The 17,252-nt window shown below is 47.5% G+C and overlaps 1 protein-coding gene across 1 annotated transcript in view; it reads right to left on the bottom strand.

Annotated features, from left to right (window-relative positions):
* The window catches only part of SLC47A1 (solute carrier family 47 (multidrug and toxin extrusion), member 1), a 45,770-nt gene that overhangs the window by 26,730 nt on the left and 1,788 nt on the right, over window positions 1-17,252 (bottom strand). Inside the window, exons 2-10 of the mRNA XM_011998251.1 lie at window positions 16,869-17,017; window positions 15,309-15,351; window positions 13,512-13,556; window positions 9,342-9,439; window positions 8,960-9,057; window positions 8,741-8,854; window positions 8,588-8,655; window positions 4,393-4,501; window positions 4,196-4,271 (exon numbers count right to left, since the gene is read on the bottom strand). Coding sequence (XP_011853641.1) covers window positions 4,196-4,271; window positions 4,393-4,501; window positions 8,588-8,655; window positions 8,741-8,854; window positions 8,960-9,057; window positions 9,342-9,439; window positions 13,512-13,541 — 593 coding nt within the window. The 5' untranslated portion in view covers window positions 13,542-13,556; window positions 15,309-15,351; window positions 16,869-17,017. The remainder of the gene's footprint in view (window positions 1-4,195; window positions 4,272-4,392; window positions 4,502-8,587; window positions 8,656-8,740; window positions 8,855-8,959; window positions 9,058-9,341; window positions 9,440-13,511; window positions 13,557-15,308; window positions 15,352-16,868; window positions 17,018-17,252) is intronic.

Here is a 17,252-nt window from a genome sequence, read left to right as displayed (position 1 = left end):
AAAAAAAAAAAAAAAAAAAAAAAGATTTTCAGACCAAAATTGACTGCAGGTGACTAAACCTTGGAAAGCAAAACCGAGGATAGAGGGGCTACTGCAAAGTCCATGTGGTCAGTATAGACAAATCAAGTGATTTGACGACACCCCTCCCCCATTCCCCACAAGCTGAAAAAAAGTTAGGCTGGGCACAGTGGCACGCATCTATCATCCCAGCAAGTTTGGATGCTATGATCATCCCTCTTTTAAGATGATGCCACAGGCCAAGTCTGACTGTGTCTCTTAGTAAACCTGAGTGAAGCGCTACAGAGTAAAAATTAAGTTCCCTCTATGGAACGAAGGTTGGTAAAGGCCATAGACATATTCTGTAGAATTATCCTTGGTTCCTAGAAATGGCACCCCTAAAGCTAGAGACTTGGATTCTAACCCCTACACATGAAGGGAGATGAGAAAAATGGTGCCCTGACCTGTGGAAGCAAGAAATCCACAACACCCTTGGAGTGAGTTTGGTCACTCCAATCTAGAACCTGGAAGACTGTCTGCCAATAAATACTTGTTTAATTACTAAATAAGAAATTCATCACTGGGCTGGGCACGGTGGCTCACGCCTGTAATCCCAGCACTTCAGGAGGTCAAGGCGGGCAGATCACCTGAGGTCACGAGTTCGAGACCAGCCTGACCAACATGGAGAAATCCCATCTCTACTAGAAATACAAAATTAGCAGGTGTGGTGGTGCACGCCTGTAATCCCAGCTACTCGGGAGGCTGAGGCAGGAGAATCGCTTGAAACCAGGAGGCAGAGACTGCGGTGAGCCAAGATTGCACCATTGCACTCCAGCCTGGGCAACAAGAGCGAAACTCCGTCTCAAAAATAAAAAAAGAAATCCAGCACTGAACAAGATGATCACTTCTTCCTCACCAAAAAGGACAGAAATATAATTATTTTATTCCAATTTTATTTTCGGAATAGGTAACATGCATGTGGTCAAAAAATGGTACAATATGAACAAGATAGTAAGCAAAGTCTTACGACTGCAATGCCCTTCCAGTTTGCCCCAGTACCAGCCCTGCCTCCTCCAGGTAACAATTCTTAGCACGTTCCATGTTTGTCTAGTGTCTATGAAAATATAAGCAAATACAAATGTATATTCTTAATTTTCCTTTCTATATTCTATCATTTCACATGCAGCATTCTCTATATGATGTTCGGCACCTTGCTTTTTCCTGAGATATTATATTCACTTTTTTTTTTGAGACAGGGTCTCACTGTCACCCAGGCTGGAGTGGAGTAGTACAGTCATGGCTCACTGCAACCTCAACCTCTCAGGCTCAAGTGATCCTCCCACCTCAGCCTCTTGAGTAGCTAGGACTACAGGTGCACACCACCATGCCCAGCTAAATTTTATTTTTTGTAGAGATGGGGTTTCACCATGTTGTCCAGGCTGGTCTCGAACTCCTGGGCTCAAGTGATCCTTTTGCCTCAGTCTCCCAAAGTGTTGGGATTACAGGCATGAGCCACTGCGCCTGGCCTATATTCACTTTTATATTTCACCAAAATATATTCTTTTCAATGTGCTGCTAAATTCTGTCTAATTATATTTTTATTTTGGATTTTTAGATTGGTATTCATACATAAGAATGATCTGTGATTTTCTTTTTTATGTGCAAACTTTCACAGATTTTGGCACCAATGTTATATTTGCTTCATAAACAGAATGCGAAGTTTTTCTTTTCCTGTGCTCTGGGAAATTCTGTTTGATCTGTGTTTGCAATTCCCTATGTTTTGAAGATTTGATAAAATCATCCTTTGGAACCTTCTGGCATTGTGCTTTTTGACATTTTAAAATAGCTTTCTCTTATTTCTTACCAGGAAATCAGTTTATTTAGACCTTCTATCTTTTCTAGGGTATATCCTGATCAATTATTTCTCTAGAAAATTATCTGTTTATTCCAGGTTTTTAGATTTCCTTGGAAAAAGTCATGCAAAGTAGTCTCTTAGGATTTTTAAAAAACGATCGTGGTCAGTAGTAACGTCCCCCTTTCTTTGTTAGAGGTGTCGTTTCCCGCCCCCTGTGATTAAGTTAGGTAGAGGTTGAGCTCTTTCACCGATTGTACCAGATTGGGTCAGATCCTGGTCACCTTCCAAGTAATTTGATTGTTGAGTTTCTGATGTTTCCTTGTCTCGTCAGTTCTATAGCTTGTGGGACTCTTGTTTTTCATTCTTTTCCTGCGCTCTATGGTTTCCCAAGTGGACAGATTCAGAGTCCAGTGTCTACCATATTCCTTCTGAAACCATCTGTTTATCCTGGTCCTCATAAAGGTCATCCTGATTCCCTTTGTGAAAAAAGCCAACTACTTACCGTCACCTACCCCATTCATTCTGAGTGAGGGAGCTATAAACATCTTTTTATTTGTTTGTTTGTTTGAGACAGAGTCTCACTCTGTTGCCCAGGCTGGAGCGCAGTGGTGCAATCTCAGCTCACTGCACCCTCCGCCTCCCAGGTTCAAGTGATTCTCCTGCCTCCGCCTCCTGAGTAGCTGGGATTGCAGGTGTGCCTCACCACACCTGGCTAATTTTTTTTTTTTTTTTTTGTATTTTTAGTAGAGACAGGGTTTCCCCATGTTGACCAGCTGGTCTTGAACTCCTGAACTCAGGCAATCCATCCGCCTCTGCCTCCTAAAGTGTTGGGATTACAGGAGTGAGCCACCGTGCCTGGCCTAAACATCTTATTTCCCCGTAACAAAATAGCTGAAGCTGAAAAGTGAAAACCAACGATCTGAAGTCAAAAGTCAAATGTGTGAAGAATAAACCATGAAATTAGTGCCGTCCACTCCACCAGCGTTCTGAATCCAGGAAGGCAAAGTTCATTTGTATCTTGTAACTGCTGACAAAGGTGTCCCAAATAAGAGGTATCCCCATAAAGTTTCTACAAAATCCGAATGTACACACTAGCATCACTGATGAAGGAAACAAATTCTGCAGAGCAGAGGGGACTTATCCAAGAATTCTTCAGTAATCAGTCTGACTATGTGACTTTTGAGACAGCTCACTGGTGAGATTTTAACTTCAATTCAGTTGGACAAACATATTATGCAACTACTACAAACCAGGCAGTTTGGCCGATACTAAGAAACCAAAAGGATTCTTATCATTGGAAACAAAATAATTAACTGAAAATGTAATTCATCTACTAAAAAGGGCTTTCCACTTTTAAAATACATGACCAGCAGAAGCATAAAATCATCACCAATGCCCATTAAGTTGGCATTGTAGATTATAAATCAGTTCCTACATCTAGTATGTTCTTCCCAAGTAACATCAGTGGAGCCTCTGATCTTGCAAATGATTCAGACATCCCTGCTGCAACAACCACAGGCGGCCCCTCTCTGATAGCATCTATCTAACTTAACCATTTCTTTTCTAAATTTTTGAGATGGAGTCTCACTCTTGTCACCTAGGCTGGAGTACAGTGGCGCGATCTCAGCTCACCGTAACCTCCGCCTCCTGGGTTCCAGTGATTCTCCTGCCTCAGCCTCCTGAGTAGCTGGGATTACAGGCGCGTGCCACCACGCACAACTAATTTTTGTATTTTTAGTGGAGATGGGGGTTTTACCATGTTGCCCGGGCTAGTCTCGAACTCCTGACCTCAGGTCATCTGCCCACCTTGACCTTCCAAAGTGCAAGGATTACAGCCGTGAACCACTGTGCCTGGCCTCTTTTTAAAAAACATTCATAGTTTTAAAAAACTTTTTCTGCTGGTACCTTGCTCTTGGAGGAACCATTTCTTTTCTTTTCTTTTTTTTTTTTTTTTGAGACAGAGTCTTGCTTTGTTGCCTAGGCTGGAGTACAGTGGCACAATCTCGGCTCACTGCAACCTCTGCCTCCTAGTGGGCTTAAGCGATTCTCCAGCCTCAGCCTCCCAAGTAGCTGGGATTACAGGTGTCTGCCACCACACCCGGCTAATTTTTGTATTTTTAGTAGAGATGGGGTTTCGCCATGTTGGCCAGGCTGGCCTCGAACTCCTGACCTCAGGTGATCCCAAAGTGCTGGGATTACAGGCGTGAGTGGGATGTTTTCTTTTTACTGATAATGATTTCAAACAGCAATGTTTCTGAACAGCCTGATTTTAGAGAACAAAATTTCTCAATGAACCATTTCTTTATCACAGATTTCACATTTCAAGAAAATCCTAGCACTCACCGGTCGGTAGTGAAAATGTAGCCCACAAGATCCTTACAGCTTAACAGCAGGACACTGAAGGCTACAGCAAATAGCACTGAGGGTAAAAACGGCAGAAGAAACAACACGGTGAGCAAGAAGATCCACAGGAAGTGGGGGAGCCTGGGCTTTGCATGGAGAGACTGCACCATGAGCCTCGGGTAAAGGGGTCTCAGCACCTGTGATTAGTAGGGAAACGGTGGAGGACTTCCGTGCCTGCTCCATGTCTCCAGCACCCAGAGCGTTTCCTACCCGGACGCTGGCAGCCACGCTGAAGCCTGCAGGGACCTAAAATGAAAAGGAAACCTGCAACAACGAATCTGCAGAGTAAGAACATGTGCACAGCAGCAGCCTCAAGTCTCACACCTGGTGGGAAAACTTGGTCCTAAAAGTTTTGAAAAGACTGATTTGCAACATCCCCTTTGTCTAGCTGGGAGCTCCCACGCTACTGTGGAAACCGAACCCCAGGTTAGGATGCTTAGCACAAACTGGGCTTTGCTGCAGAGCTCCCAACCTCTACAACACGAGGGTGCTGCACAACCATGTTCCTCCTCTGGGTGTGGGAGATGGACTGACTCACCGGGAGCCCAGGTTTGTGTTTTTTTATTGTTGTTGTTGTTGTTGGTTTGTTTTTTAATAGGACAGAGGCCAGGCGCGGTGGCTCATGCCTGTAATCCCAGCATTTTGGGTAGCCGAGGCGGACGGATCACTTGTGGTCAGGAGTTTGAGACCAGCCTGGCCAACATGGTGAAACCCTGTCTCTACTAAAAAATACAAAACTTAGCTGGGCGTGGTGGCGCACGCCTGTAATGCCAGCTACTCAGCAGGCTGAGGCAGGAGAATCGCTTGAACCCGGGAGGCAGAGGTTGCAGTGAGCCGCGATAGTGCCACTACACTCCAGCCTGGGTGACAGAGTGAAACTCCATCTCTAAATAAATAAAATCAAATAGGGACAGGGTCTCATTGTGTCCCTCAGGCTGGAGTGCAGCGGCACAGTCATAGCTCACTACAGCCTCGACCTCCTGGGCTCCAATGATCCTGCAACCTCAACCTCTCAACTAGCTGGGATGACAGGCATGCGCCACCACAAAAGGCACAGTGTCTATTCTGAAAGACTATCAAGGGATCCAGTTTACAAGACAGGAGTGGCACTAAAGGAACTGCAGGGAAGAAACCCTGCATTGTGGTTAGGGATCACAATTCTGAAGCCAGATGGCTATGGCTTGGGTTCAAATCCCAGCATAACCACTTTTATCAGCTGCATCACCCTGAGCAAGTTACTTACCCTCTCTAAACCTCCAGAGTTTTGTTTTATCTGTAAAAGGAGTTGAATCGGCCTGGCGCGGTGGCTCAAGCCTGTAATCCCAGTACTTTGGGAGGCCGAGGTGGGTGGATCACGAGATCAGGAGATTGAGACCATCCTGGCTAACACGGTGAAACCCCATCTCTACTAAAAAATACAAAAAAAGTAACCGGGCGTGGTGGCGGGCGCCTGTAGTCCCAGCTACTCGGGAGGCTGAGGCAGGAGAATGGCGTGAACCCAGGAGGTGGAGCTTGCAGGGAGCCGCCACTGCACTCCAGCCTGGGTGACAGAGCGAGACTCCGTCTCAAAAAAATAAATAAATAAATAAATAAGGAGTTTAATCATAGAACCTATCTCCTTGGGCTATTGTGGGAACTTAATGAGTCCATACACGCCTAACTGCTTAGAAGAAGCATGTAGGAATTGCTCAATAAAGATTTACCATTACTATTATTTATATATAAAGTTACCACTTGAAAAATTAATATTAATAAGGAAAAAGGAGTCATCACTTGTTGAAACATGAACATTGCCTTAGGATCAGGATGACTAAGGACCAGCTTAAAGAAAATCTGATACACAGACTGAGGAATAAAAAAGTAATGGAAGACTGAGTCTCTGCCTATAAATTCATAAGCAGGGACAAACACAGAGATCACCTGACAAATTATTTATTCATTACAAAGGGAAAGGCAATAACTTGACAGGAGAAACCTGGCAGGCACCACCTTAACCAAGCAATCAAAGTTAATACTGGCAGGGTGCAATGGCTGTGCCTGTAATCCCAGCACTTTGGTAGGCCAAGGTGGAAGGATTGCTTGAGCCCAGGAGTTTGAGACCAGCCTATGCAACATAACAAGACCAAATTGTTTTAAAAAATTAGCTGGGAGTGGTGGTGCATGCCTGTAGTCTCAGCTACTCAGGAGGCTGAAGTGGGAGGATTGCTTGAGCCCAGGAGGTCGGACTGTAGTAAGCCAAGATCAGGCCACTGTCACCAGCCTGGGTGACAGAGCAAGATGCTGTCTCAAAAAAAAAAAAAAAACCGTCACCAAGTAAAAAGGTAGTATCACCAACACTGAGACAGATCAACATTATGTGTCTCCTGATACGGTGCACTAAGGAGGACACAGCATCACTTCTCTAGCTTTCCTGCCCAAAACGGACAATCTAAATTTATTTATAAGGAAACATCAGCTGCACCACACTGAGTGAACTTCTACAGATAATGGCCTATGTTCTTCAAAAATGCCAAGGTCAAGAGAGACAATGGAACAATGAAGATCTGTTCCAGATTAAAGGACACTAAAGATGCTAGGGGAAAATTAGTGACAAGGGACATTACCAGAACAATTGGTATTGTTTTGAATTGACTGTATTGATATTTTATTTGAACATGGACTATGTAGATAGACCAGACAGAATAAATGTGGCAAAACTGGTGAACCTGAGGAAAGGGCATACATCTTTCTTTTGATTGAGAAGAAATGTAAGTGTAAATTCTTACAAGCCTATTGGAAAGCATATGAAAACATATTCAAAAGACATAAAATCGTGCCTTTGTTTCTCTTTTACAAATCTTAAAGAAATAATCAGACAAGTGTATGAAGATATTTGTCCTAGGATGTTCCTTGAAGAGTTGTTAATATTGAAACATTGGAAATAAACTGTTCAACCATAGGAAATTGATTTTAAAAGTATATCACATATAGTGGAATCCTATGTACCCTTAAGCATTTTGACTTAGAATTAGTTAATGAATTTACTCAAACATAAAATGTAAATAAAATACTAAAAGTGAAGTAAAAAGTCTGTGTTAAAAAACTGCCAAGGATAGAAGAACAAAACAAAAAACAGGTCTGCAAGAGAATAATTCTTAAAGAAAACGGGAAATGTGTACTCTATGTACTTTTAAAACATAACCAATATCAGAGGGAAAAAAATCTAAGTGTTAATACTGCAAAAAATGCCAAGCACATCTGCTGGCTTGAGTTTCTCCCCACATTACAAACTCCCTTTCTGTTTTCTAATTTTACATTTCTAAAACGGTACTTGCTTCCTTCAGAATCTCCAGCTGATGTTTTCAGGAAAATAAAGTCAAAGAAAAGCCTCCTAACGACTGGTGTTCTCTATGATCAAAATTTCCTCCCCTTTAAGGCTGAATAATACTCCACAGTATGCAAAGAACCCATTTTGTTTACCCGCAGACACATAGGTTGCTTCCACCTTTTGTCTACTGTCAATAATGCTCCTGTGAACACAGTTAACAAACACCCCTTTAAGTCAGGTGCGGTGGCTCACGCCTGTAAATCCCAACACTTTGGGAGGCCGAGGCAGGTGGATCGCCTGAGGTCACAAGTTCAAGACCAGCCTGACCAACACGGTGAAACCCTGTCTCTACTAAAAATACAAAAGTAGCTGGGTGTGGTGGCAGGCACCTGTAATCTCAGCTACTTGGGAGGCTGAGGCAGAAGAAATGCTTGAACCCAGGAGGCGGAGGTTGCAGTGAGCTGAAATCACGCCACTGCACTCCAGCCAGGGCAACAAGAGTGGGACTCCATCTCAAAAAAAAAACAATCCCTTTAAGACCCTGCTTTCAGTTGTTTTAGGGATCTACCTAGGAGTAGCCACACTGTGTTTTCAGAGGCTTCTGAACCAGGCAGGAGCAGGCACAGTGACACAGGCAGCTTGATGTTTATGGCCATACACCCAGCCTCATCCCTCTGCTATGCCACCCACCTGGCCCCTCAAGGTATTTGTGCTGTGACAACTGAAAAAGATTCTAAAAGTATGGAAACAAAATCCAATCTTTCAAGGGAAGATTCAGCTGGGAGCTGCGTTAGGAGATGGAAAACCAGCAGATCACGTGCAGTTTCTCTCCAGCCCCGCTTCAGTTCCCAGGGAAGATCCAGCTGTAGCAGAGGTACCCTCCCAGGCTCGAGGATGGGATTTGACTTTTGTCCAGCATTTCACAAATGATTCATGTACGAATGCCTATGCTCATCCATGGACGCTTTCAGATACCGAGCAAGGAAAACGCCTGGCACCTCCCCACGACCGGCTCCCCTGCTTACCATGTACACAACGATGGCCAGTTCATACACGATGGACTGAGCGCCCAGCTCCACCATGCCGAGGATGCCTGGTGAAAAGAGACAGCTGTCGCCTTGCACCCAGACAGGGCCCCCAGGTTCCCACCAGTCCCCGTCATCCGTCCTCATACAGACCGCTAAGGAAGCTCCCGACCTCATAGGCCCACCACTCCATGCATAGCATGAGCATGCTGGGGATGGCCAGGCGGAGGAAGGAGGCCCAGTCCTGCAGGCACTCGAGGGACCAACCTGTGGGCGGGACACACACATTTCCAGGAGATCTGGCCATCGGGCTGGAATTCAACCCGAGACAAAACCCATGTCCCAGTTGGAAGACAAAAGGGCAGTCGTTACCGCCCCATGTAGCTTGATGCAGTTTTTTCCCAAGGATGTAGAAAAAGAGGAGTAGAGCCAGGGTGTACTGGGAAATCAAATTTGCCACTGCAGAGCCTCTGGAAAGAACAGTCCCAGTGAGAGGGCAGGTACCTTCCTGCGCCTCTCCCTGCCCCACTGGGTGAGGAGGGGAGACTCATCCCTTCCCGTGCCGTCCTCAGCAGACCAAGGTCTTCTTCCCAGAGTAGCCTCACCCTCCATCCCTGACAGTGCTTTCCACGGTGTGCAAGAAAGAGACCACGTGTGAACACGAGAACCAGCTGAAGAGCCCACTCTTCTCCCTCCTGGAAAAGCCACATGCAAGTCATCCCTTGTCCCTGTCCCAAGAGTACGTTGGACTCACATCACTCCAAGATGCAGCTGATGGAGAAACAGATAGTTGGCGAGGGCATTGACAAGGTTGGCTGCAACTCCAGTTACGATCTGGGGCAGGAGAATTCCCTGGAACAAGGACACCGCATATGCCATCCTTGAGATCCACAGAATAGCACTGCCTTTCTGCTCCCCAAGCACACAGGCTCCAGCTGGCCTGCTCAGTAGGTGTCACGGGCAGAGCAGGGGGGCTTAACTTAGGGGAGGCCACGTCCTGGTTGCTCCTGCCCTTCCACTCTCGCATCCCTTTCTCTTCCTTCTCTCTTTGAGGTATGAAGTGCGGCGTTCTGGCCACAGAGAGACACAGGCAAGGTACGTTCAGCAGCAGAGAAGGAAGAAGATAAATGGCTTATTTCCAACATTGCAAGGACTGGCAGCGGCTAAATGGGTCAACAAGCCATCTTTGACACCGGACGATAGGAGAAAATGAGAATACTTTCTTGACCAACTTAGAAATCCAAAAAAAATTGACCTAAGGTCTTGAAGAAACTAGAGTTCCTTTCTAGAATACGGAAGGGATTCCAACATATCTGACTCTCAAAAGTACAGGACCGGAGAAACATCCAGACTATTTGGTGTGTCAAAGTAAGACCAGGCTTGAAAGTAAAATTACATCAGACCGAGGAAGTAAAACTCTGTTCTGCTCCGCATCCGGCTAGAATAGCAGACGCAAATAAAGTCAGTGCAAACGTAAGAGGAAACCTTTCTCCCAAGGTCACGTTGTCCCCATAAAGTGTTATTACTTCCCTAGTAGACTGACGAGTGCTTTCTGACTCATTGAGAAACTTTGTTCTCTAAAATCACACTGTTCGGAAACACTGCTGTTTGAAATTGTATCAGTAGGCCGGGCGCGGTGGCTCAAGCCTGTAATCCCAGCACTTTGGGAGGCCGAGACGGGCGGATCACGAGGTCAGGAGATCGAGACCATCCTGGCTAACACGGTGAAACCTCGTCTCTACTAAAAAAATACAAAAAAACTAGCCGGGCGAGGTGGCGGGCGCCTGTAGTCCCAGCTACTCCGGAGGCTGAGGCAGGAGAATGGCGTAAACCCGGGAGGCGGAGCTTGCAGTGAGCTGAGATCCGGTCACTGCGCTCCAGCCTGGGTGACAGAGCAAGACTCCGTCTCAAAAAAAAAAAAAAAAAAAAAAAAAAGAAATTGTATCGGTAAAAAGAAAACACCCCACTCTTGCCTGCAGGCTCAAAATCACTTTAACACAAAAAAGTAGTCTCAATTTGAACCCAGGCACAGAGCTTCGTGGGAGCTCCTGGATGTGGCATTCTACATCTGTCCACCCTCAACATCCTGCTTAGCCTTGAGTTTCCAAAGGAGGAGCACCGGGTCCACGTCACAGCCCAGACCTGGCGTTGGGCCCCTCACTCACAGATCTGCTCGGTGCCTATCAAACCGTGGTTTCGATATGTTTAATAATGTCACCTGAGCCCCATCCTTCTTCAAACCTTTATAATAACTTTTCTTCCTTTAGTGAGGCATCCCCCGGCCCCTCTAGTCTCTCCCATTGCCACAGGTTGATAAATCCAACTGCAAACCCACTGGCCTGCAGGCCTGTCTCTGGTGGTCTCAAGCTGGTGGGGCCAAGACAATGGTCTTGGCCAATGACTTGTGTAGGCCACATATTTATGGGGAGGCCCTGGTTAGTTTTTAGCAAGGGAATTAGTGATCAGATTTACTTTTCAGGCAGACAGCAGTGGATGGAGCCAGGTTAAGGTCCTCTGAAATGACACAGAGGACAAATGACAAGATATGAATTCAGGGCTGGGCGCGGTGGGTCATGCCTGTAATCCCAGCACTTTGGGAGGCCAAGGTGGGCGGATCACCTGAGGTCAGGAGTTTGAGACCAGCCTGGCCAACATGGTGAAACCCCGTCTCTACTAAAAATACAAAAACTAGCTGGGCATGGTGGCACACGCCTGTAGTCCCAGCTACTTGGGAGGCTGAGGCAGGAGAATCACTTGAACCTGGAAGGTGGAGGTTGCAGTGAGCCGAGATCACGTCACTGCACTCCAGCCTGGGCAACAGAGTGAGACTCTGTCTCAAAAAAAAGAAAAGAAAAGAAAAAGAAAGAAATGAATTCAGGTGGTGGCACTGAGAATTGGGAGGAGCAGGCAGAAGCTAAAGGACCAGGTGACTGACCAGATATGGGAGGGAAGGAAAGATGGAGTCGAGGATGTGACAGGGACCAAAAGGACAGGTTACTGGGAGTGAAAATGGGGAGGCCACGCAATTCCACCCATTGCAGTGGAATGGAAGAAGGCAGAAGAGCAGGCTCGTGGGAGGATGAGAGGAGGCGGCCAAGCCTGCAATACGCATGCGTCTCCACGCCGAGTGGAGTGACCTTCTCCTCCAAGGCCCTCTTGACTCTCCTACTTCAAAGTCTGTCTTCCCCCTAGTACCATCTGGCTCTCTTCCCACCCTCCGCCCTCTCCGAGAGCATTCGCTTTCTCCAGACTCCCAGCTGCTTCTCTTCGGTGTTACGCTCAGCGAATGGTCACCCTGTCTTCCTAGGGAAGGGCCCAGGGCAGAAACTCCTTCCACCCTGGGGGCCCGACAGCCCCTGCCATTTTTATAGAACCCACCCATCATCCTATCTCCCACTGCTCCCACAACGCAAACTCTTCATCAGAGACCTTCACCATCATTTGTTTGGACCATCCGTAATTCTCACCTCTTTCTCTCCCAATTAGTTAATTTCCCAAAACGAAATGCCCCAGCAGAAAACACAAAGCCTGACCTTGGGCCAGCCCACCTCTCGATGCCATCATCTCACTGCGTCCCCTCCCACCGCAGTGGCCTAACGAGACCCTGCGGGCCCCAGCCCCTAGAAACAGGCATCCCCTCTGTCTGGGATGCCCTGCCTTCCTTCCTGACCTTGGAAACCCCACGTGTCCTCTGTCACCAAATTCAAAGCTCCCAACCCCTCTCAGCTCGTGGCTCCTACTTCCAGGCCTTTCCCTGTGCCCCAGAGAACAGGAGAGAACACTTTCACACTCACTGTCCCTAGTAGGTCACATGAGACCCTGAGGTTAGGGCCACCGCAGTTGTTGGGGGACTGAGTCCGGGAGAAGGCCTTGCAGCGTGTTAAGGTATCCGTGCTGCCTTAGCAAGGGTCTAGATCAAAAGGAGACAGCTCAGAGCCGGATGAGATGCGTGGGTTTCCTTCTCTCTAGTCTACACCTATTTCGGAGATGTCATTCTAAATACTAATAGGGATTCTAAATATTCTTGTTTTGTTGATAGAGTAATATCCTGGCCGGAGGCAGTGGCTCACACCTGTAATCCCAGCACTTTGGGAGACTGAGGCAGGAGGATTTCTTGAGGCCAGGAATTTGAAACCAGCCTGGGCAACATAGCAAGACCCCATATTTCCTTTAAAAACATTTTTTTTTAAATAGGGTAATATCTTAACTTTAAGAACACTGCATAGGTGGGAAACTTCCTTTCTTCCTCCTCCCGTCCTGGCCCCCCCTGTTGCATATCCCTGGAGAGCCCACCAGTGCGGCTGGGATCCATTGCCGGGTACCCCTGTTTACCTGGACTTATCTGGAAGAATGTGGCGAGTCCCACATATGCTGATTTCATAAATCTACCCCTTCCAAGCCAGGGCCTTTGGCCGTGACTGTTTAATCACATAGGAGGAGTTCTGGCTGACGTTAGGTGTCTTGAGAGTTTGAGCTCTTATATCCTCGCTGAGAAAAGTGGGGACATTCAGATAGCACAGAGCAGACAGGCGGGTTCCCTCTCTGCCAGACGAGCCGCCCCCAGCCTGCGCTCTGTCTCGGGAGCAAACAGGCATGCACCCTTCTTTCCAGGACACTGGTTAAAATGCAGAGCCAAGGAACACTGCGGCTCTGAGCCCACCCTGCCAATGACAATATTTCCAAGTGGAAATTGGATAAGTTTTCCAGAGCCAAATATAATATGTTCTTTCCTGGATATCACTTAACAAACCTCTGACATCCGAGTCGTGTGTGCACAACAATGAAAAAATACCTTTCAGTGGCTCCCAGCGGTGAGCTCCCTCCACCCTGGTGTCCCTGGTCCTGGAGTATCTTCAGGACCCCCACTCCCAGAAAGGTACAAACTCCCATTAGCCTCCCAAAGGAAGAGAACAGTCAGTATTACCTGGTTGAGCAAATATTTAACTTGTAGCATATAAAGAAAGGTTGCCTACAAGAGAACAAGAGAGATGAATGTTAATGTTTCAGCCTTGCCACACAGCAGTGAGGGTCACACGGCAGGGAGCTGGGAGCCACAGCCAAGGCTCGGCTGCATGGAGCCACAGAGGCTGCCGTCTCAGGACAGGGCTGGGGCCAGGGGTTATGGCCCGGGGACTTCCCACATCTCCTTTATGGGTGAATATGCCCCAAGCATATTCCCTCTGTCTGGCAAAAGGAGGTGCAGTTTCCCTGGGTGAATGGCCAGGACTCTTCTGGGGACACTGGCATGGAGAGGAGGCCCTGGGCACACTCCAGATGGGCACCTCCATATAGACTGGTCCTATGTGGTGGAATCATGAAAGATTGTCACATTTACAAGGTTTCAGGATAAATAAGTGAGCACACTGTCAATTCTGAGGGCAAATGGTGTCCCTAGATCCGTATATTGAAGCCCTAGTCCCCAGTGTGACTAACTGGAGGTCCTCAAAGGGAGATAAAATTAATATGAGGTCATTAGGGTGGGGCCCTAATCCAATAGGACTGGTGTCCTCATAAGAAGACAGGAGACACCAGGGTATGAATGCATAGGGGACAACCTGCAGAGGGTGGCCGTCTGCAGGCCAAGGAGAGAGGCCGCAGAGGACACCAACCCTGCTACGCCTTGACCTTGGACTTCCAGCTTCCTGAACTGTAAGAAAATAAACTTCTGTTGTTTAGGCCCCCTAGTGTGTGGTATTATATTATGGAAGCCCCCGCAGACTAATTCAGCTACAGTCTCCAGCTGAATAACAAACACTTAGCTCTCAGGCCAGGCGTGGTGGCTCACACATGCAACCCAACACTGTGGGAGGCCAAGGCAGACGGATCGCTTGAACCCAGGAGTTCGAGACCAGCCTGGGAAACATGGTAAAATGCTGTCTCTACAAAAAAATATAAAAACTAGCTGGGCGTGGTGGTGTGCACCTGCAGTACCAGCTAATCGGGAGGCTGAGGTGGGAGGATCACTTGAGCCCGGGAGGCAGAGGTTGCAATGAGTGAAGATTATGCCACTGCACTTCGGTCTGGGCAACAGAGTGACACCCTAGCTTAAAAAAAAAAAAAAAAAAAAAAAAGCAAGACCTTGTCTCTAGAAAAACTAAAAAATTAGCCAAGTGTGGTGACTTGTGCTTGTAGTTCCAGCTACTCAGGAGGCTGAGACAGGATGATGGCTTGAGCCCAGGAGGTCAAGGGTGCAGTGAGCTATGACAATGTCACAATGTCCCTGCACTTCAGCCTGGGTGACAGCAATGAGACCCTGTCTCCAAAACACCAAACAAACCAACAAAAAAACCACTTAGCTCTCATTGTTCATTGACCACACACTACTGTGTCAAACATTAACCCATGCTTACCGGTTCTGTGTGGTCAAACTCAGCAGACCAAAAAAAGTCTAAAGGTTCTAAGTGACACCCTCAGGGGTTCTCAGATGGGTGAGACTTTGCCCTTGTTTACAATAAAAGTTTGCACTCTTCACTATGGATGATTCTGGAGGTCTCTCCAGCTACTCCGGACCTCCTGGAGTAGCCTCAATCTTGGTGTTCCTTGAGACAAACATCTGTTGTGTCCTTAACAGGCATAAATAAAAACAGGCTTCCTTGATGGGCACCAACAGCACAGATAAGAATCATCTAAGACTGAGCCAATGCACTGAGCTCACAGATATGGCGGCTACCTTTCACCCACGGACCCCAAGAAGAGAACCTCTTAGCCCTTAAGCACTTACAGGAAGAGCTGGAATGAAGATCGTGACATAGGCCTGGGTAAGCCTAAATAACGAAAAGAAAAACAACAACAAAAACTGTGATGGAGGCCTCTGTTTCCAGGGAAAGGTGGGCAGAAGAAAATAACTACAACTGCCTTTTGCATCCTTGGCTCTTTCGAAATTAATAGGCTTAAGTTGCTGGAGCAGGCCGGGTGCGGTGGCTCACGCCTGTAATCCCAGCACTTTGGGAGGCCGAGGTAGGCAGATCATGAGGTCAGGAGTTCGAGACCACCTGGCTAACACAGTAAAACCCCGTCTCTACTGAAAATACAAAAAACAGCCGGGCGTGGTGGCGTCTGTCTGTAATCCCAGCTACTCGGGAGGCTGAGGCAGGAGAATCGTTTGAACCCGGGAGGAGGAGGTTGCAGTGAGCTGAGATCACGCCATTGCACTCCAGCCTGGATGACAGGGCGAGACTCCTTCTCAAAAAAAACAAAAGAAAGAAAGAAAAAATTGCTAGAGCAAATGTGAAAATTTACATATAGAGCTTGTCATCTTATAACCCAGATAACCTTTCTTGGTTATTTGATGTCTTTATGTCTAGGACAGGGTTTTTCAACCTCAGCACTATGGCCAGGTAATTCTCCGCCTGTTGTGCGGTGCTGTCCCGAGCACTGCAGGATCTTTCACAGCCTCCTTGGCTTCTACCAGGAGCACCCGCCTATGGCCAGCTGTGATAACCGGAAATGTCTTCAGACGTTGCCAAATGTCTCCTAGTTCAGAGCCGCTGGTCTAGATTAGCGTTTTAAAAGCTCTTACCCAATTAAATCACTGGTTCTCAAACTTGGCAGCATATTAGAATTACCTAGGGTGCTTTGAAAGATACCGATACCCAGGCCTCACCCCAGACCAATTAAAACAGAATCCTGGCCGGGCATGGTGGCTCATGCACTTTGAGAGGCCGAGGTGACAGATCCCATGAGGTCAGGAGTTTGAGGCCGGCCTCGCCAACATGATGAAACCCCGTCTCTACTAAAAGTTCAAAACTTAGCCAGGCATGGTGGCGGGCGCCTGTAATCCCAGCTACGCGGGAGCCTGAGGCAGGAGAACTGCTTGAACCCGGGAGGCAGAGGTTGCAGCGAGCCAAGATCGCACCACTGTACTCCAGCCTGGGGGACAGAGCGAGACTTGGTCTCAAAAAAAAAAAAAAACAAAACAGAATATTGAGTGGTAGGGAGCAGGGGCACAGGTGGATTTGAAAGTACCCAGGTGATTTTAATATCAACCAAGGTCAAGAATAACTAAGCTTTCAGCAAACGTCAGAAACTACCATCCCACATGCAGAGTGCTTGCGAATCTGTTTTCATTGAAAACTCTTAACCATGCAAGTCACCCAGGAGGGGAGGGGGAGTACATCTTAGGTGCCAGGTGAGGAAAGTATTAAGACCTAGGAGACGTCAGCCAAGGAGAGATTAGCACCACCTTGGTGTGCGGCCTTGTCCCTGGCCTTGGCTGCACCCAGACGGGATAATCTTTCTGTGGGACGGACACACAGTCCCGCCGTGACAGGTTCCATCTTACCTGGACACACCCGGGTCCTGCCTGAAGAGCAGCAGGATGTGCTGGGTGTTGAGAAACAGCGCCCAGCAGGGGAAGCAGCAGAGGAGCAGAATGAGCGTACTCCGCTGCAGGATCACGCCCACGTGCCTCAGGTTCTGGCTCCCGTACGTCTGGGGTGCACACAGCCAAAATGAACCCATTAGCACAGACCCAGCACCCCAGCTGTCCCCTAAAAGTCTTCAATTGTGCCTCATAAAGAAGTAGGTTGGCTGGGTGAGGTGGCTCACGCCTGTAATCTCAGCTACTCAGGAGGCTGAGGCAGGAGAATCGCTTGAACCCGGGAGGCAGAGGTTGCAGTGAGCTGAGATCACACCACCGCACTCCAGCCTGGGGGGCAGAGCAAGA

This window comes from Mandrillus leucophaeus, unplaced genomic scaffold (genome assembly GCF_000951045.1).
Source record: "Mandrillus leucophaeus isolate KB7577 unplaced genomic scaffold, Mleu.le_1.0 Scaffold564, whole genome shotgun sequence".
Lineage (NCBI taxonomy): Eukaryota > Metazoa > Chordata > Mammalia > Primates > Cercopithecidae > Mandrillus > Mandrillus leucophaeus.
Note: the sequence above shows the minus strand (reverse complement) of the source record. Positions and strands in the feature narration are given on the sequence as shown.